The sequence below is a fragment of the Zerene cesonia genome, chromosome 19 (genome assembly GCF_012273895.1).
Source record: "Zerene cesonia ecotype Mississippi chromosome 19, Zerene_cesonia_1.1, whole genome shotgun sequence".
NCBI classification, from domain to species: domain Eukaryota; kingdom Metazoa; phylum Arthropoda; class Insecta; order Lepidoptera; family Pieridae; genus Zerene; species Zerene cesonia.
In genome coordinates, this window is record NC_052120.1 from 9,408,068 (window position 1) to 9,428,336 (window position 20,269).

Here is a 20,269-nt window from a genome sequence, read left to right on the forward strand (position 1 = left end):
AAAGATATTTATATATACAAACTACTAGTTTTTATATCCATACTTAATATAATTAAAACAATAATACACAATATGACAGTGTATCTACTAGCTTTCCGCCCGCTGCTTCGCCCGCGTAGTCTTAGGAAAGAACAAGTTACGCCTTATTCATCACCAGCTATCAGCCAGTGAATGTTTCGTCAGAATCAGTCCAGCTGTTCTAAAGATTCTCCGAAATCTCCAAAGATTTTACATTTTCAGGAAAAAAAACGGTTTATTTATATAGTTTCAGAAAATAGGCAGGCGCGCTTATATATAAACACTATCATGAAAATACTAAGGAAAAGACAATAGGGGTAAATGTGTACAGGGTTGATTCGAAACAACCCTCAATTATATATTTTTCCTAATTGAAAATATTAAAAAACACACCTCTTGATCTAAACCAATATATAGATATATATATACAAGAATATATATGTATAAATATCGGTTGTTACAAAAGAGGAGTCGTTTACTAAGTTTATTGTGAGGCATTTCCAATCACCCTTGAAGGGTTGTTGTGACGTCTTAAATCGGTACAAATTACAGTGTTAGTGCTTACAGCTCGTCTAGCGCCATCACTTTTCCGCACTGGAATTAGTACTGCTATAAGACGACACGGCAACGCCCCTGTTAAAAATTACCCCGATTGCCTATCGTGCATAATAATATAAACCAACAGTATCCAAAAATATACCTATTTCCACTTTAAATTATAATTGTTTTAGTTCTATTTAAAATAGGACTGCTAAGTATGTATAATTTGAATAAGGTACTTTTTTTTAATACATCAAGTTTCTAATTTATTTATAAACTAATGTTAATAATACTATAAAATGTATTAATTCCCGTTCACATGACGAGTACAGTTCAAGCAATGAATAAATAAATTGGAAATGGGAAATTTAAAAATTATTGTTAACCACAAAGTTAACAAGTTAAAATTTAAGAAAAGTTCAACGCCCAAAAATATAGGATTTCCCAATCCATATTTAAATGCAAAATTTAAATTTTAAATTGATTTTATATTTAAATTCACATAACCCCAGTGGTAATAACATTTTTATTGCGTTTATGGATTTCATTATTTATTGCACAAAAAAAATCATTGCACATTTTCAATAAACAACAAAATATACATCTACAAAAAAAAAAATCTTAAAAAATGATCCAAAATCAGCCCAAATCACATAAAAAAAAAGATTCAAAATTGAAATTCAAAAATTCAAATTAATTATATTCATTTGCATGAATATACTTAGAAATTATAGATGTTACAATTACAATATTATGTGGCTAAGCTAATACATTCTACCTAGAGTGTGCAAATATAAAAAACCGAAAATAAAATTAACAAACAAACAAAAAAAAAACATCAACTACATACCACAAAAAGCATTCCACTTACCTCATAAACCATACACGATTTATTTCAATTTTCACCACAAAAAAAACATACTAAATTATTTATTTATATAAAAGCACTTGTGTCCGCGACTGTACTTAGAACGATACTAATTGGATAATCTATTGTTGCATATAACTAACAGGTCACTCAGTTGAGAGAATTTACTGGACGCCTCTTGCAGCATGTTTCTGCGAAGATGGAACAACATGTATACATACATACATTATCTCTATATTATCTACACTAATGTTATAAAGAGGAAGAATTTGTATTTCTGTTTGTTTCTTTGTTTGTAATGGATAAACTCAAATACTACTGAACTGAGAAATTTTGAAAGAATAGAAAAAATTTCTCATTTATAAAGCATTTCAATGCTATAAAACTAAAAATTAAATACTACTGAACCGATTTTAAAAATTATTATAATACATTAGAAAGCCGATACTTCGCTGAGGCACGCGTAAATTCGAAGCAGTATAATAGATGTTAGTGTGGACGCCGTTGGCCTATTGAATCTGTGGTCTACCACTAAATATATCTATTATATATTACATTCTATATTTTTGTACATATATGGATGTTAGTAAACATATTTCTAAACCTACCTCTTAAATCACTCTATCTATTAAAAAAAAAAAATCAACAAAATTAGCTCATACCCTATCACTATACCAAATTTCAACATAATCCGTCCAGCAGTTTCTGCGTGACCGACGGACAAACATCCAAACAAACAAACTTTTACATTTATGATATTAGTGTGTGTGTGTGTGTGTGTGTGTGTGTGTGTGTGTGTGTGTGTGTATGTGTGATAACGGAAATTTTCGAAAAAAAACATCTAGATCACCTGCATTTAGTGCAGAACACCCTGAGCTCCTGTTTGCCGACCGCCTTGTTCACGCCCGCGGACCCCAGCACCTCCCCGAAGGCCCTCTCCAGGGTCGCGAGGGCCTCCTCCATGCTGGAGCTGTTCTCATCACTGCTTAGTACACTGGAAAATAAGTGTGAGCATATTTTATATTTTGTATTGGATAGGAAACAAAAGGCTGTGTTGAATGTTAGTTTGATAAAATAAGAATGCACTACACAACTGCCTAATTGATGTAGTCAGTTGATAACAAATCGCAGCCGGTCGCAAGGACCATTAACAAAGTGAGGGTAGTTGGGTCGAACCTCGAATAATCAACGTACGAACACCAAGACACAATCCGTACGAATGAGGCACGTGTCTATGTGATTCGACATTTTACAGAGTGAGTTTGATAGCTAAATATGCTTTGACAAGTTATGAAAAGCGATATCTGTTTCTTAATTGACAATTATTCATCTAACTAGCTGCGCACTGCGGTTTCACCCGCGAAAGTCCGTATCCCGTAGGAATATCGGGATAAAAAGTGAATTGCCTATGTGTCATTCCAGTTGTCCAGCTATCTACATACCAAATTTCATTGCAATCGGTTCAATAGTTTTTACGTGAAGAGTAACAAACAAACATACATACACATACACATACCAGTCCATTCTCACAAACATTCGCATTTACAATTAGTAGGATAATAATCTATTTTTCGTTGATTTATTTGTTCATTGATTAATATTTTTAAATGCAAAATGTTTTATTGCTTCTGTAGTAACAACATTCTTATTTATTGGTCATTTGAGTATATTGCTAGTTTCTATTATCTTTTATCCCGATATTCCTATTATTTATTAATTATATTCCTTAATTTACTTTAATTTTTATAATTTTGGGCACATTGCTTACAGTCACTGTTATTTTGTCCCACGCCTATTTATTAAACCAACAAATAAAAAAATAAATTACCCATAAATAGCGTGTGCGATCGCGTCAATGTTGCTAGCAAACAAACTCCATTTGGAAGTGAGCGCTTGCACGCATTCCTCGCCCGGTATCTTGTCCTCTATGTTGTGGGTAACGCCCACCGATGTTGCCAGTTTAGCGCTGAAATTATAATAATCATTAGAAAAATAAATCCCTTTAAACATAGTCACATCTCTAGGACGTTTCAAAAAAAGACGGAGATGCTCTATTGGACAGCGGATTCGCAACAGTCGCGCAACAATCGCCCCACTCGTCCGTCCAGCTCCCAATAAAATGATACTAAATTTTAATTTTTAGTTTTATAGCATTGAAATGCTTTATAAATGAGAAATTTTTGAAAGAATAGAAAAAATTTGATCACGAGGCAGGATTCGAACCTGCGTTTCTTGCCTAACCGTAGCTACGGTTAGGCAAGAAACGCAGTGCCTACCTCGTGATCAAATTTTTTCTATTCTTTCAAAAATTTCTCAAAATGATACTTATATAAGAACTCACCAATAACTAGAGCACACCGTCCACACGTCCTCGAACACGTCGACCACGGCGTCGGTGTTGCCCTCCTCGCAACAGTCGCGCAACAATCGCTCGGCGCACGTTTTCGCCAACTGCATGTATTCGGGAATGATCTGGCAACGGCGAGCCACGTCTATACAGAGCTCTTTGAATGTCGTCACTTCTGATTGCGTCACTGTTTTGGGGTCTGAGAGAGAAAAAAACATTATTTGTCCATCACTACATAGTATAAAGCAAAGTCGCGCAAAAGAAAAATTGGGAAGCGACTTTGCTTTATGCCACGTCTGTCCCTATGTATGTACGTATGTGTGTTTACATGTAAAACTACGCAACGGATTTTGATGGGGTATTTTTCTGTTCTGGATCTGATAATTTAAAAAGACATACGAGATAATTATTTTTAACAAAACACTAAGCCATGTTCAAATTGTAAGAACCAGAAAAAGGAACCAAACTAAGAGGCCAGAAAAACAGACCAAATTTTTTATGACCTGTGAGTGTCAGCTAGCAAGTAAATAGATGTAAAGAGCGCAATCATCACCATCACCTTTACTCTGCAGCGACGTGAGGCTCCTCCTCAGGTCGGTGATGAGTTGTTCTATCCGCGGGAACACTTCGCTGAACACCGCTATCCAGTGCTTCAGGAGGCACTGCAGCACGTCGTCCAGGGTCCAGGGTGGGGCTTTGAACAGCACGTACTGCCACAGGTTGTCGTATTTCGCACGCATTTCGTTCTGAAATCAAACATAGATTCGAAAAGAGTTTTTTTGCTAGCTAGTTAGAGAGAGGGGGATTTTCTTTCAACCGACGTCCCTAAAACGAAGGAAGTTCTTAAATCTATTTTTTTTGTCTTGTTACTCGATAGCTCGGTGGGTTTATTAGCAATTGGCGTGATTCTATTTGGGTTGACAGGAAATTTCTGTAATTTGTTTTCCAATATGGAATGGCACCTCACCCCAAAGACGTCGGTGATCTGTTTAACAATCAAAGAAAATCTACTATGTCATTGTATTTTTCTTTATGTCATAGCGGGTAACTGAGCTAGTGATTGGCCAGATGGTAAATCACCACCGCCCATGAACATTCGCAAACGTAGTGCCTCTGCGAATGTGCTGCCCGCTTTTATGGGATAAGGAAAAAGGAAAGGATTAACGACTGGAAAGAAGGAATGGACTGGGACGGGTGACAAAAAGGAAACGGGCCTCCGGCTTCCCTACTCACCATACGAAACACAGTGGCATGTCACTATTTCAAGCCGGTTTTCTGTGGGGATGTGGTACTTCCCCGTTGCGAGCTGGCCCAATTCGAGCCGAAGCGTGCTCGACCACCACAATAAAAATGACCAAACGAAAGCAATTAAAACGAAATAAGTTGAACGTGACCATGTGGGTCGTCCCCCGCGCACCTCCAGTATGTTGGCGAGCAGCGGGAAGACGGCGTCGCGCATGCGCACGAAGGCGGCGTGCAGCGCGGCGGCGGCGGGCTGCGGCTGCCGCTCCAGCAGCGCCACGACGGCCACCACGCCCATGTGCCGCACGCCGTTTATCTGCGCCTTCGTGCACAGGTTCTTGTCGTTCGACACCAGCAGCTGTCGTGGCATACACGTCTTAGCCTACTGACTAATTGGGACCTCGACTTATCGACTAATCTTATTCGCTTACTGAGCTTATTGTGAGTTTGACTCTGTGACTATGAATTTGTGACTGTGACGGTAACTGTGTGACTGTGACGGTAACTGTGTGACTGTGTGACTAATCAAAGTGTCAACACTTTGACTGTGACTATAAAATTGTGAGTGTGACTGAAACTATGTGACTGTGGCGGTAACTGTGTGACTGTGACGGTAACTATGTGACTGTGACAATGTGACTGTGTGACTAATCAAAGTGTCCACACTTTGACTGTGACCATAAAATTATGACTGTGACTGTGACGGTGACTGTGACTCGGACCGTCACTGAACATTAAATATTACACAATGGTCTCGCAAATAGTGAGTATTCGCAGTGGCCCCAGATTTAAATAAAAAGTGACAAAATAAAAATACGAATATATCGTCTTTTTTCTTATATGTAAAGAAAAATATAATTAATGAAATAGACGTTTTCAAGAAACCAAAAAAAACAATTATTAATCAAATCTTACGATATATACTATACAGCACTTATATATCTTATCAATATTATGTTACGAATATAAAAACTAAATTTACTCTGTTTCTATCTGTACATATTTAATTTAATCAATATCAATGTATAAAAATTATAATGATTTTTTTTTTATTCTAACTGCGTCCTAGCACCAACTGGGTGAAACTATATATAAAATAGCTAAATTAGTCAAACCATTCCCAAGCTTACACAAAGGTAATTCATTTTTATTTATATACTAGCTGTCCGCCCCGGCTTCGCCCGTGGTACATATAAAGCCTAAATTCTCCCTCAATACTTTTACTGTAGGGCATCTAAAACTGAAAGAATTCAAATGGACCAGTAGTTCCTGAGATTAGCACGTTACAACAAACAAACGAACAAACTCTTCAGCTTTATAATGTATAGCTGTCCAGTTGAATATCTGAATTATTGCGATTAGAGTTATATATTTGAGTTTAAATAATATCAAACGAACTAACTAACCCTTCACCTTTATCAGTATACTGGTTTGGATGTTTCGGATGAAGATATGTAACCTATTTTTTTCCAAAATAAAATATAGTCTACGTTAGTCATGGATTATGTAGCTTTCGAATGGTGAAAGAATTTCTAAAATCGATCCAGTAGTTTTTGAGCCTAGACCAAACAACCAAACAAACAAACAAAGTTTTCCTCTTTATAATATTAGTGTAGATTAAAACTTTTCAACATTAACAAACTAATACCAACAACATTTCGAAACACTCTATATCCATAACTCACCACATTTTTGCCGCGCTCAACTTGCTGCAGTGAACAATTCAATATCTCGTCATCAGGAATTTCGCACGGGTAGATGTGCGAGTTTGCATCCCGTAGGGACTGTCCTACAATACAATAATATAATACATATGAATACACATTAATACAAATAAAACAGTGTAATTTAATTTTAAAGTAATGAATCAAAAAAATCAGATAAAGAACTTGCTCTGATATCAAACAACTGGTGGTTTTATTTTGATTTTCTATGTATTTTTTTTATGTCACGATGGTGACACGGCAATGGAGCTGGGTCGCCTGATGGTAAGCGCTACCGCCCATGAACATTTGGAGGGGCGTAAGGTCAATTGCAGACATTACCTACGCCTCAACAAATGGATTGCCGACTTCAAACGACAAAGAGTCTGTGGCTACTTTTTAAATTATGTGAAATTGTTGTGCAGTTTCACTGTCGCAAAGGAATTTACGCATAATGCGGTTGGTTCATGATAATTGTGTATTGTAAAAATTTACGTATGATTTTTTTCCTATACATCTTATTGAAGTGATAACTTATAGTGTGAAGATAAACCGCTTCGTTACTTAACGCGTTACGGACCAGTCTGTCTGGCTTCACTTTCTCTCACGGTTGGATTAGTTCAAATTTTAACTTCAAGTTTTATTTTTTCATTTTCAAACATACCATACATTATATTGCATTTCCAGTTTAGACATGTAAATATTTTATTTTTCACATTCACAATGCTTCAATATTTATATAAATAAAATCCCGAAAATAACATTAAATCATTAAATGAATAAGTAATTTAAATTTTTAACTGAAACACATACATAATCTATTTGGTATTTTTTTAATTACATGAATATATAAATACCCTTAATGCGGCTATTCTCTGGCAGTGATTTATACAGATAATCCATAGCAGCTTTAGCCCTTTTACACACTGCTCCATTGCCATTATTATTATCTTTCAGACGGTCCAATTCGTTAATCACCCGCCATGGGACTAGTAACGTTGGTTGTTCTTTGTAACCTAGAAACAAAATTATATAAAACATATTATATTGTACCGCAAAATATAGGCCATTAATGACCAATGCCAAATCTCATACAATCAAAGTCGGTTTTCATCTTTTCTCTTTATAACTTTTAATAGATAGAATATATAGTGTTTTCTTTACGGGATTTTTCACGAGTATTATACTGCATTACAGAACTAATATAAGGAATAAATCGCGTTTGAAATCCGTTAAAAAGTCCTTAATTTCTAGATGGAATATAATATATCCAAGAAGTACCTTTTAAATGTGAATTCAACACATCTTTAATGGTATCCAGCTCATGTATAAATATATTTGTATCAACAACAAGAACAACATTGTTTTCATTGCTAGTAGCTTGTGATCTCATTGATGTGTTCTCTTTGACCTGTAAAAAAAGAATGAGAGGTTAAAAAACTAGTGGGATATGGCGAAAATAATATCATACTAATCCTACTTCCTACTATATTAAATATATTATATTTATATATAAACATATATACAGTAGGAAGTAGGATTTATTTATATATTTATCGTATCCTACTTAACATTATAAATGCGAAAGTTTGTAAGGATGTGTGTATTTTTGTTGCTCTTTCATGCAAAAACTACTAAACCGATGGCAATGAAATTTGGAATGTAGACAACTGAACAATCCCTTCAATTTTTATCCCGATATTCCTATGGGATACGACTTCCACGGGTGAAACCCCGTGGCGCAGCTAGTATGTTTATATGACTGATCAATTTTCTTTATGGACAAGTAGGTGATCAGTCCTGGATCAGGTATGGAAACCCAGGATCCCCTCAGTTCTACGCTTGTGTTAACCACTTTACCAAAGAGGCAGTATAAAAGCTAAAAATATATCTACAATTCACTGTATTAATTAAGCATTAAGGACATGCCATAGATATTTTACAAGCTTATATACCTACCACATATAACAGGCCAACTATAGAAAATTTATACAATGACTAGCTTTCACCTGAGGCTTCACACACATAGTCAAAGGAAAAAATAGGCAGTCCTGGTTATTCCCTGCATTATTTCCTGTTCTGACTTCCGGGATAAAAAGTTCCTAAACTTTTTGGGCCTCAAACTATCTATGTACCAATTTTCATGCAAATTTATTCAATTGTTACGGTATGAAGAAGACACAGACAAGAGTTACTTTTGCATTTATAATATAAGTAGGGATTTCAAAATTGATAATACAGCTAATGACATAACGCTAAATATTATAAAAAATTTGTATTATACTATATACTTCTATGAAAGCATTATTAAATACGTACCTCCCTAAAATCCTCAACGTCCATTGCCTCTAAATTACTTGTATCCAGATCACTGTTATTAAAAAAAGAATCATTTGTCTTATTAAAAGAAGCATCTGACTCTAGATCGGAACTCAAATTGGCTCTCAAGGTCTCCATCCTGTCTTTAGCTGAAGAATATGTCTTGGTGTCTTTTGTTGTTGAAACTTTATATGCAAGCTTGGACTTTATAGCCGATACAAGTTTACTAGCTTCAGAAAACTGTGGAGGGGTAGCCGGATGTTTTGAAAACGGATATTCTGGCGTCTGACTGCATATACCCTTCTCTATATCAGCAAATGTGTCCTTCTGTTTATCTTTGTTACAATACTCTTCAGGTAATTGAGCTTTCATCGACGAAATAATTTTATTCGCTGCAAAGAACTGTGATGGGGATGGAATGGAATGTAAACTGTCGTTGTTTGGCGATTGATTCAATTTTGAATCATTTGTGGGGCTTTTATCACACTTCGGTTTAGCCATCGATTCATTTGCACACACTTTCTTTTTAGATGGCGAGGGGCTTGTAACTTCTTCATTTTCAGCTTCCTTAGATAACCTAGCTCTGAGTTGGGAAAGCCTTGTGTTAGCTATATTCTTTTTGAGTTTCTTTGAAGAATCTGTGCCTTTGGTGGGAGTACACTTCAAATAGTTGGAATTGTCTGGACATTTTGATGGCGATTGTTTCTCACTTGTAACTGTATGTGGCTTTTCAGTGGGATTTTCTTTAGAATAAAATGATTCTCTTGTTTGATCTTTTGATTCTAAAATAAAGCACATAGAGAGGCTTTCATAAATGTCTATTTTCATAAATAAACAAACAATATAAATGGCATAGTAAATAAACTGATGATAAACTTTACAAATTTGATAAGGGAAGACAATAAAGCAATATATTTTCATTTTACCTTGATATTTTCTCTTTAAAGAGTAATCTACATCTCCATCACTTTTCCTTTTGGAACACTTTTCCTTTTTATGGGCTTCTTCTTTCCTTTTCCTTTCTGCGAGTTTATGTTTCTCCTTTTTATTCATTTTTTTACTTGGGCTGCTAGATGGCTGCAAGGTTTTTTGTTAAAGCAATTAAGAATTAAAATTATAAAGTTTGTGAAAATAACAATGTTATGCTTATTTCGCAGTGTTACAAAACAACAATTTTACCTGAGGTTGCGTCCATGAAGATTTACCCGTTTTTTTATTAAAGTAATACTTTCTACCTGGATTAGATTTGGAGGAACATAGAACCCAACCATCTGGAAGTTTTTCATTGTTACACTTTTTAGAGCTCATTGCTCAAAAAAGCGAAACGCTAAAGAATTTGGAAATTTTCAGCTTGTTAATTGTTTCTGTTAAAAATTATTTTGTCAATTTCAGACAATTTGTTTTTTGACAAGTGACCTATTAGGATTGCTATTCAAAAGAATTTGATATTTTATATATATTTTTTTTTTTTTTATTTTTATGTCATAGCGGGCAACTTGGCTGGTGGTTCACCTGATGGTAAGCGATCACCATCGCCCATGAACATTCGCAGAGGCCTAGTGCCTCTGCGAAGGTGTTGCCCGCTTTTAAGGGGTAAAGGAAAAGGAAAGGATTTACGATTGGAAAGAAGGAATGGACTGGGACGGGTGAGGAAAAGGAAACGGGCCGGGTATTTCTTTAGATACATATTTAAAAGGCGGTTTAATCTACACTCTTGATTTAATATACCGAAAATTTTTCTTTTCAATATATCAATAATTTCTCAGATGTATAATTAATATGCAGATGTTAAATAAAATAAAAAGAACGCTAAAATCTTTTGTCTGTTGTTTCATGTTTAGCTTTATTTTCAGTATAGGTCTATTTTAGTTATCTGTGGTATGGTTATTAGTCAGCTGTTCTCGTATAAGTGTATAATCTATGGTCAGCTGGATACTGTCAAAACTCAAATCACATTTTGTCAAGTGACAGAAAATAAAAAATAGAATCTAAATCATTTTCTTATTTAAATCTTATTTCATGTAAGAATGGTTGAAATTACAGAAGCTTAACCTAGAAAGCCAAATACTTATATTCATATAATACGTTAGTCTCAATAAATCACAATGGAAAAAATTTTAAAGGCAGCAAAGACAATTCGAAACAATTGGAAGAAATCTGTATTCGGGGCAATAGTTCTTTATTATGGAGCAGCAACTGCAAAAGAACGATACGAGTAAGCATTCAAAATAACTCATAGCTGGAAAACTTCTTAGATCGACGAAAAGTCGTGATTTAATGTCTTTACATGCCGTCAAAATGGGTTTGCAATAACCCCAACATTTTAAATGCTTATATATTGTTACATCACCTTCCAACATATCCCAGAAACCCCTTGTATTCTTTCTATCTCCCAAAATATAGGTAGGTTCTTTAAAAAATATGTCTATTAAGCCATAGTAACTTTTATAACAACATTTAACCTTTACAGAATAAATATTTTGATGCGAGCTGCATGCAGAGAAGCAGTAAAATATGGTAATGCAATGATAGAGTATGACAGAAACCCAACACTAATCACAGTCATACTAAATCCTGTGGCTAATAAACGAAAAGCCAAAAAGGATTTCGAAAAATACTGCGAACCAATATTGCATTTAGCTGGTCTGCAAGTTGATGTTATACAAACAACTTCTGAGGGTAGTGCTAAGGAAATTGTTGAAAATTTAAAAGGCACTGAAGCCATTATTGTTGCCGGGGGAGATGGTACACTGTCTGAAACAATAACAGGTTTGTAATTTTAAGTATATATTTACTTACTGCATTTGATATTAGTATAAGATTGACACAATTTATTGAACCAATGTTTTGTTAGGAATTTCTGTTTTATTTAAAAACACATCTGTAACAATATCTTTCAAATATTGTGTAAATCTAAGTGAATTATTGCAATAATATCTAACAAAATAATAATGATCTGATTATTTTATATAATGACAGGTTTATTAAGAAGAAATGATAATGCCAATCAGTTTCCACTTGGTGTCCTACCATTAGGCAAAACTAATAGCCTTGCAAATCATCTATTCACTGGAGGAGACGGTGTGGAAAGAGTCAAACAGTTAATCAGTGCCTGTATGGCAATTGTCAAAGGAAATACTATGTGGCAGGATGCAATGAAAATAGAACCTATAGTCCAAGATGATGAAACACCCAGTCGGCCCATATACGCCATGACATCCATTGATTGGGGTGCATTTAGAGACACACAAGCAAGATGTGATAAATACTGGGTTTATGGACCATTCCGTGAATATATGTCATATATTTTCAATGGTTACAAAGATTCTTTAACATGGACATGCAAAGGAGTTATAAAGTACACCCCACCATGTGCTGGCTGTAGCAATTGCATGTTGAAAAAGCAGGAAATTAAAAGAAAATGGTCCTTTTTCGTACCTAACACACAAGCTGCACCAGAGACGGATAAATCCAAAGTTGTCAATCCGGAATGTTCTGTGGTCAATGAACTGTGTTTCAAAACAACAGAATTACAAGTGCGTCCGAAATTGGAGAGTATCCCACCAGCTTTAATGGTAGGATTGGGTAGGAACCAATATTCATATACTGAATTTGTCTCGGAAGGTTGGAGAAGGATAAAAGGTGACTCTAAAATCACTAATGCTATAGAAGCAAGGACAATTGAGTTGTGGCCTGAAAGCCCTAAAACTGAGGAAGTTTTTGAAATTGATAAAGAAGAGTTTGATGTTAAACCAATGAAAGTGACTATATTGCCAAAAATTGTTAAACTGTTCTGTGAACCTAAATTACAATGTTAAAAAAACATTTTTCCTTTTTATATTTCCATACACCTATATGAAAGATTTGTAGTAGTCCGGCTGTCTCCCTTACATATGTAACTTCAAAACTGCTGTATGATTTCAATAATACAATTAAGATTGTCATTTACTTATGAAACCTCAAGGTGACTAGACAATGTATTGGTATTCATTAATAAGAATTTCTTAAATTCCTTCTTTAAACTGACACAAAATTAAAAATTACATTAATAAACAATCTTTATTACAAAAATTACTATGTGCACACACAATGGTATAAATAATATACAGTTTACAATGGACATAGAGTGCTAAACTTAAAATTTAATTCCAGTAAAGATTAAGCTATAGATATGTTTAATCACTTTTATGTATATGCTATAAGTTAATTTTCAAGTTATTTTACATAGCATTTAAATTATGTACACACAACTGCCTATAAAAATTTAGCCCACATTTAGAGTATAATTTGTCTTGAATATTCCCAAACAAAAATGGCGGCTGTGACGTGTACATTGAGCGATCTCACCACACCCTGTTGTGGTATCTCAACACATGCGTCCATGTATGGCAAAAGATCACACGGTACACCTTCCTTTTCATGCCTGAAATAGTTATTGATTTCGGATGATTTTCATATTTATACATACAAACAATTATTCTTCTACAATTTTCACTGTAACATTAATAAATTAATCCCATAGAACATGTTAGACCTCATAAAACAGACAAACATTATGAAAAAAAGTGAAGTCCCGTGACCGCTACTGGGGTATGGGGCAGATGATATACATCTGTTTCACTGATCAATTTTCTTTATGGACAAGTAGGTGATCAGCATTTTGTGTCCTGCCAGACCGAGACATTTATTTTGTGCGTCCCCACCGGGAATCGAACCCAGGACCCCTCGGTTCTACGCTCACACTTAAACCACTGTATCAAGGAGGCGGTCAAATATTATGAAACTTACCGATAATTGCAAGAAAAAAAATTAATAAGACACCTGGCGGGTTACGTCTATAAGTAGTACTAATTCCAGTATGGAAAAATGACAGAGCTTCATCATCCATCACTTTTCCACGCTGGAATTAGTAACGCTTTAAGACGTCATCGTAACCCCCCTGGAAATTACATATTTATCTAATTATTCATTCTCATAAAGCTTAAGGTCAATATACTACAAAATTTTCTATATCTACTTAATATACTGTGTGTACTGTACTGTACATGTACTGTATGTACTGTTATAATTAAACTATTACTAAATATTTTTCTTTACCTTGCCCATAAAGTTTAACATAAAGTTTCTTACCCGAGCAAAAGCAGTGTTTTCCTTGGAAATTTGTAGGACTGGAGAGGTATACTCGAAGACGTCTGTTCCGCTGCTACGATGGTGTAACCTTCCGCCTTCTTGGACGTGAGGTAGTCCTTCAACGGCTGCCCAGGCCGTACCTCCACAACGTTCACCCATCTTTCCGCTGACACACTGTAAAAATATATAAAAACTGAAAACTGGTATGGTATCCACAACTTTCTTTTAAGATTTCGTTTGTTCGTTTCATTTTGTTTTGAGACTAGCTGTACCCGTGATTTCGTTCACGGCAGATAACGCTTAAAACAATGACTGGACACATTTCAATTATATCTAGAAAAGTGTACAAATCACAAAATTCAATTACAAGCACAATAATGTATTCATTCATTCATTAAAACACTACTAAACTTATCAAATTCCAAGCATACCTTAAAAAGTGTTCGAGTTTTTGTTAATAAATTTTAAAAGAGCAACTACAGAGATTCTTCCCTGTTCTTCTCTGAAACTGCTTTCCGAACTGGTGGTAAATGTAAAAACTGTGTTATGACGTTTTAAAAGTGCTTCTATAAGAAGTCTCATTATATAAATAAATGTTTGAGTTTGAGTTTTGAAATTCATACGTTAAATTTATTATCAAAATATCTGTACTACGGAGTGTTCTTATGTCTAGCCTTAGAGTACCTTAGTCCTTGAAATTGCCTGTCCTGCAAATGCCGCAAACTGTCTATAACATACGTCTGCACTCCGAACACCTCGCTGGTTCGCGCCATGCCCCCCAAATTGGGCAACTTGTCGATAAGAGACGCCACCACAATTAACTCGCTGTTACTCTCCTGTACCAAGAACTTGTATATTAACCACTGCATTTATTGAAACTTTAAAAGATAATTTACTTTGGGAATATTTTAAAGAAAATGATAAAGAAAAACGAAGTCTTACAGTTTTAATGATATATTTAAATTTATTTAATTATGATGGACTAGCTGCGCCCCGCGGTTTCACCCGCGCAAGTCCGAATCCCGTAGGAATATAGATAAAAAGATGCCTTTATGATATTCCAGTTGTCCAGCTATCTACGTACCAAATTTCATTGCTATCGGTTCAGTAGTCTTTGCGTGAAAGAGCAACAAATACACACACATCCTCACAAACTTTCGCATTTATAATATTATAGTAGAATAGGATTTATCAAATGAATTTTATATACTCAATACTGAGAGAGGTGGTAAAAAAACACAGTGCAGTAACAAAAAAATATAAAAAAATCCCAATTTTATTCATGAATCATGAAATTATATTTATACTATGAAGTCCCATACAATACTCTTGACCAGTACCTTTAAAGAGTTCAACAACAACCAGGAATGTAAATGTTAACTCACCGTTCTTTTCATGTCAGGCACGTCGATATCGCTCATATTTTTCCACGGTATATATTTCTTCTGTATAGTCCCGATACCATCTCTAACATTATCAATTATATCAGCATTTTTCAAATGCGCTTTAATTTTCATCACTTCTTCTTGACTTTTGTGAGTTTCCATCCATTCATTTATAAATTTATCGTGTGAACTCTTCCTAATAAGTTCAATCATTTCATTAAAAACATTTAAAGCGTATACTTCATTGATCATTTCATTATTCCATTCTTCATGTAGAAATTCGCCATTATAAATAGCGGACGGCAATAAATATTCAATAATATCAAATTCATGAACTAGGAAGTCATTCATTAGTTTGTCAAAACTCTTCTCTTTCAATTTAGATGCTTCATTTAATGTTCGGTCTATAATTCTTATTGTTTGTTTATATATAGAAGTGTCTATTTTGTCTTTGTCGTTGGCTAAATAAAATATTCTTTTGGCAAGGTATTGCGCATACAGCCTAACGCTGTAAGTAGGTCCCATAGTATTCTCCATATAGGTATCCATTACCAAGTCATATTCACACTGCTGGCAGACATTTCTTTTCATTTTGTGCACTAATAACCAGTATAAAATCATAAACTGTGACGTAATTGGTACATTTTTCGTTTTAAAGCTATCTAATAAGAGCTCTGTAATCTGTTCTTCCTAAAATGGAAAAAAATAAACTTAAAATATGAGGGTATTTCGGCGTTAAAGGGCGAGTCACAATAAAGCTTTTTAATAGGTACATATTATTATTTTTTTTGACCAAGTGGGTTATCGTGACGTCTTAAAGCAGTACTAACATTATCGTGGGAGTGAAGACGTTAGACGGCCTGCATAGCTCTGTCTTTTTTCACACTGGAAAAAGTACTGCTTTTAGACTTCACGGTAACCATGGATTTCATTATAAACTGTTAATAAATTATACACATTACTCACCTTGTAATAGCAGTATAGGGTAATGTACCACTCCAAATAAAGTCGAATTGATGGCTGGTGGGGTATCTTCCCCAGAAACTCTAAACACCATAAAGCAACATTTTCCACATAATTTGATCTGTGTTTTAAAAATATTAGAAGCAAATGTTGCAACCCAATCCGCAATGTGCGGTGTAATGACGAATTACTGTGATATCTTTGTTTATTTCTGAATAACTCATCAATCTTCTTTATTGTTAAAGTTGCTATTGTTTCTAAAGTATCAGCATCAGTGACTTTGCTTAAAAGTAATAGGGATTCATATTTAATATGAAAATTCGTGTATAGTCGAGCCCTGAAATTTTATTAAATATGTTAAAGACTTCCATAATATTCTTATTCTAAATCAAACATAAAACATGCAGTATAAAATATTGTTACAAATTACGATAATTTAAAAAGGACTAAAGTAGTCGTCGAATGAATAGAGCCGAAAATAATTTCAATTATTTATAAAGTATAATATTTACATACCTTACATTTCCCAAGTCATACGTTTTTGATAATTCAACTATTAAATTTTCCATTATCCTGAAAAAAATCAAAACGTTTTCTAATGTGAAATGTCTTAAAAGAGCTATGTCTTAAGAGCTACAAAAACGTGTACGCATTTTTATATAATGAACATAGAGACAGTCTGGGCCGGTTCTCTCGGTACATAGTGACGTCCGTACACAATACATACATACATATCATTGTTCAGAAAAAAGATTAAGATTAATTAATTCTATGGGTTGGTATACAAAATAAATAAATCAATATTCAATTAGTATATGTAGCTAAAAAAAAATTTTACAAAAAATCAGAATGCATGGCTGTTTATTAGAATGGCTTTTATAAAAAATTATCTTTGCAATGTTTATCTCTACAGCAAAATTTGTATCATTATGTTTTCAACACATTATATAATTAATATGCATACTGAAGCATATAACACATTTTCCTTTTATTTTCTAATGCAGTGGATGATAATATACTTTAAAGAACTTTAAAACACAGTTTTAGGTCATATTGTAGTAATTACCTTTGGTCTTTCCTTGGCACAGCAGTAGCTAATAATACTTCACAAAATATATACACCATGTGTCCAAACTTTAATACATCTCTTTTTCCCATAGCTTCCACTAAATAATACAACGGTATATTCTTCATAGCCGCATATTCTATAATCTTGCTACAGTATGTAATTATCACATTGTTGTATATAGGTTCTTTCAGCAGTGCATTATTTGTTACTATTTTAACAAAACATTCAATACAATCTGAATACTGTTTGTTTGTTTTTAGTGCTTCTATCTCATTCCAAGTTCTGCATAAGAAGCTTGACACATCAAATTTAGCATTTTCTTCCTTTAAAATCTCTGGTAGAATGCAATCTATGATATTCAGGATCCATTGAATACAACTATACCCTCCACATTCTAGTGCAAGATCTATATATTTAATAATTTCATTGCAATCACACCTATTTTTACTAGAATGATTTTGTAATAAAACATAAATAACTTCACAGGCTTTGGAATAAAAAATATTTCTCAATCTTCCAAATCCTTCTTTTATACAATTATTGTTTAGCTTAATATTATTTAGAATTCCAACAAATTCATTTACATGTATATTATTAAATTTAAATTTATTTTCACGTATAATTATTGAACTTATAACATTTAGGATAAAAATACTATAAATATTTTTATATATGTCACCACCATCTTGCAGTAAACAAATTATTTTGCTATATAATTCTTTCAATATTGTAATTTCTGCATTCAATTTTATAATCAACTGTATATTGTCTAAAAATAATAAAACATTATCAATATCTTCTACGGGCTCGATCAACAAAGTAAAAATATACTTAAAAATTATTTCACTCTTCTTATTTATGATGGAATCAATTTGTGAATTGTTAATTTCTAAATTATTAACTTTCTGCAGGAGATGTACTAAGAAGGTTGCTTTTAATACACTATCAATGTCATTCAATTCAGTGTTAAGATTAACATTTTCTATAGCATCAAACATTTCACAAACAGATTTTAAAAATATATCCCAATCTGTATCATGTCCTGATAAATACAAAAGTATAAAGTCAATGTTAACATGTGCCTTCATTATATCATTAAAAAATTGTTTCTTATCAGTGATAACCAATTGGTCTTTTATTACATCTAGCAAAGGATTGTGCATTTCCTGTCTCCACAAATCATCTTCTAATTGCAAGTAGAGATTCAGCAGATCCTTCCAATCTAAGGCTTTACAACAATTCCCAATTAAATGAGATAAATTCCTATGAAATGCTTTTCTTATAATCACATTATTGCACTGTACTTTTAAAACATCATACATTAATAACACCAATTGTTCCTTCCCAATTCTGTCTACAATTTTGTCATTATTTACACTTCCTAAAACAGTGCTCAAATGGAAGATGGGTACTGGTGACCATTTAACTTTGGTAATATTTTTAATTATATGTATAAAGGTGTCTACATTATCTATTTGTTGTTTGAACTTTAGTTGCAACATTTCACATTCTCTCTTACTATCATATATATTCATATCATTGAGTGCTTCTAATAAGACCAATGCTTCTTTGTCATTTAATATGGGTGTTTGTAATCTATACTTGGCACACTGTAGTTTTACTTGAAGATTATCATGTTGCAAGCCAATATTATATGCGCAGCTTAACCAACATTGCCCCAGCGCTTGTAAGGAGTCAAACAGTTGTAAAGATGGCAGAACTATATTGCTCTGTTTCTCCTCCAAGCTGTCAATAAGAATGAAGTAATCGTCCCACATTTTCTTAGTTTCAGCTTCTTTACCAGGGTTCCAGGATATGTTTACAACTTGTGTTGCAATATTAATTGTATTATTTCCAATTTTCATGCAATCCATGGCTCGTTTTATAAGATAAATTGCTAGCTTTCTAGTTGATGGATCATTTGAGAGCATGCCATACATGGTAATCTCCCAAAATTCAGGCTGTGTAACAATATTAGATACAAAGTGTACATCTCCATGATTGTCAGGCAGAGGTAGATAGTAATTAGAGAGCACACACAGAACTTTAAGAGATATCAATTTATTATCTAGTTTCTGAATAGAGTTCCATATTTGATCTAATATATTATAACCAGTGATACCATCAAAAAACCGTTTAACTGTTATTGTAAGAAAATGTTTCTTTAATTGTTCATTTTGGCTCAACACAATATTTTCTAAGGGCACATCTAAAAATGGTAGTGATAATTTTTCACCAACTCTAATAATTGCTTCAAGTATACTATCACATAACTTTAAGGATATCAGCATAGTAACGTGAGTCTCCTCAGGGGTCACATTTTCCAAATGGTAGCTTATATTCGATAACAGTTGCTGTAATAAGTGTTCAGACTTGGTAACTATGGAACTTGGATTGAGTGAGAGAATTATGTCTATAATTTTGCAAATTGCATCAATATTTCCTTCGCTCACGGTTTTGATTAATTTTCCAACAAATTCAAACTCAAAATCATTTTCGCACTCGTCAGATTCCTTAACATTCAATAAATGTTTGTAGTTTAACAAATTAGTTACATTCATTAAGTGTTGATTTGTGAAGCTATTTCTTTCCATTATAGATTTGAGACGGGCATCTACGATTTCTTCATCGAAGTCCATTACGTCCATAAAAGATATAATATCATCAAATTCCCTCATTTTAAAA

General features: G+C 33.7%; 3 protein-coding genes across 3 annotated transcripts; 1 reads left to right on the forward strand and 2 right to left on the reverse strand.

Moving 5' to 3' along the window:
• Positions 1–1,198: 1,198 nt before the first annotated feature.
• Positions 1,199–10,433, reverse strand: LOC119834701 (transcriptional protein SWT1). Its single transcript, XM_038359153.1, has 12 exons — positions 10,217–10,433; positions 9,964–10,114; positions 9,038–9,819; positions 8,000–8,129; positions 7,576–7,734; positions 6,701–6,804; positions 5,191–5,373; positions 4,333–4,519; positions 3,768–3,972; positions 3,255–3,392; positions 2,277–2,420; positions 1,199–1,617 (listed from the first exon to the last, which is right to left on the reverse strand). Exons 1-12 carry the CDS (start codon positions 10,343–10,345, stop codon positions 1,536–1,538), a joined length of 2,394 nt encoding a protein of 797 aa, XP_038215081.1. The 5' UTR covers positions 10,346–10,433; the 3' UTR covers positions 1,199–1,535.
• A 540-nt stretch (positions 10,434–10,973) lies between these two features.
• LOC119834263 (acylglycerol kinase, mitochondrial) lies at positions 10,974–12,859 on the forward strand. Its single transcript, XM_038358600.1, has 3 exons — positions 10,974–11,252; positions 11,508–11,806; positions 12,017–12,859. The coding sequence occupies exons 1-3, from the start codon at positions 11,143–11,145 to the stop codon at positions 12,853–12,855; spliced, it is 1,248 nt and encodes a 415-aa protein (XP_038214528.1). The 5' UTR covers positions 10,974–11,142; the 3' UTR covers positions 12,856–12,859.
• Positions 12,860–12,939: 80 nt separating this feature from the next.
• LOC119834363 lies at positions 12,940–20,263 on the reverse strand. Its single transcript, XM_038358707.1, has 8 exons — positions 18,325–20,263; positions 17,582–18,132; positions 17,032–17,088; positions 16,519–16,852; positions 15,553–16,242; positions 14,852–15,003; positions 14,168–14,341; positions 12,940–13,460 (listed from the first exon to the last, which is right to left on the reverse strand). Exons 1-8 carry the CDS (start codon positions 20,260–20,262, stop codon positions 13,313–13,315), a joined length of 4,044 nt encoding a protein of 1,347 aa, XP_038214635.1. The 5' UTR covers position 20,263; the 3' UTR covers positions 12,940–13,312.
• Positions 20,264–20,269: the final 6 nt, after the last annotated feature.

Bases quoted from the DNA above. Each gene is read 5' to 3' on its own strand.
- LOC119834701 (XM_038359153.1), bottom strand. From the start codon at position 10,345: ATGAGCTCTAAAAAGTGTAACAATGAAAAACTTCCAGATGGTTGGGTT. The intron at 6,805-7,575 runs GTATTTATATAT...ATTGTATTGTAG, and splicing joins AGAGAATAGCCGCATTAAGG to GACAGTCCCTACGGGATGCA. The intron at 2,421-3,254 runs GTAATTTATTTT...CTTATTTTCCAG, and splicing joins ATCGCACACGCTATTTATGG to TGTACTAAGCAGTGATGAGA.
- LOC119834263 (XM_038358600.1), top strand. From the start codon at position 11,143: ATGGAAAAAATTTTAAAGGCAGCAAAGACAATTCGAAACAATTGGAAG. The intron at 11,253-11,507 runs GTAAGCATTCAA...TAACCTTTACAG, and splicing joins ACTGCAAAAGAACGATACGA to AATAAATATTTTGATGCGAG. The intron at 11,807-12,016 runs GTTTGTAATTTT...ATATAATGACAG, and splicing joins ACTGTCTGAAACAATAACAG to GTTTATTAAGAAGAAATGAT.
- LOC119834363 (XM_038358707.1), bottom strand. From the start codon at position 20,262: ATGAGGGAATTTGATGATATTATATCTTTTATGGACGTAATGGACTTC. The intron at 17,089-17,581 runs GTAATTACTACA...GATTTTTTTCAG, and splicing joins GTGCCAAGGAAAGACCAAAG to GATAATGGAAAATTTAATAG. The intron at 13,461-14,167 runs GTAAGAAACTTT...TAACTATTTCAG, and splicing joins AAAACACTGCTTTTGCTCGG to GCATGAAAAGGAAGGTGTAC.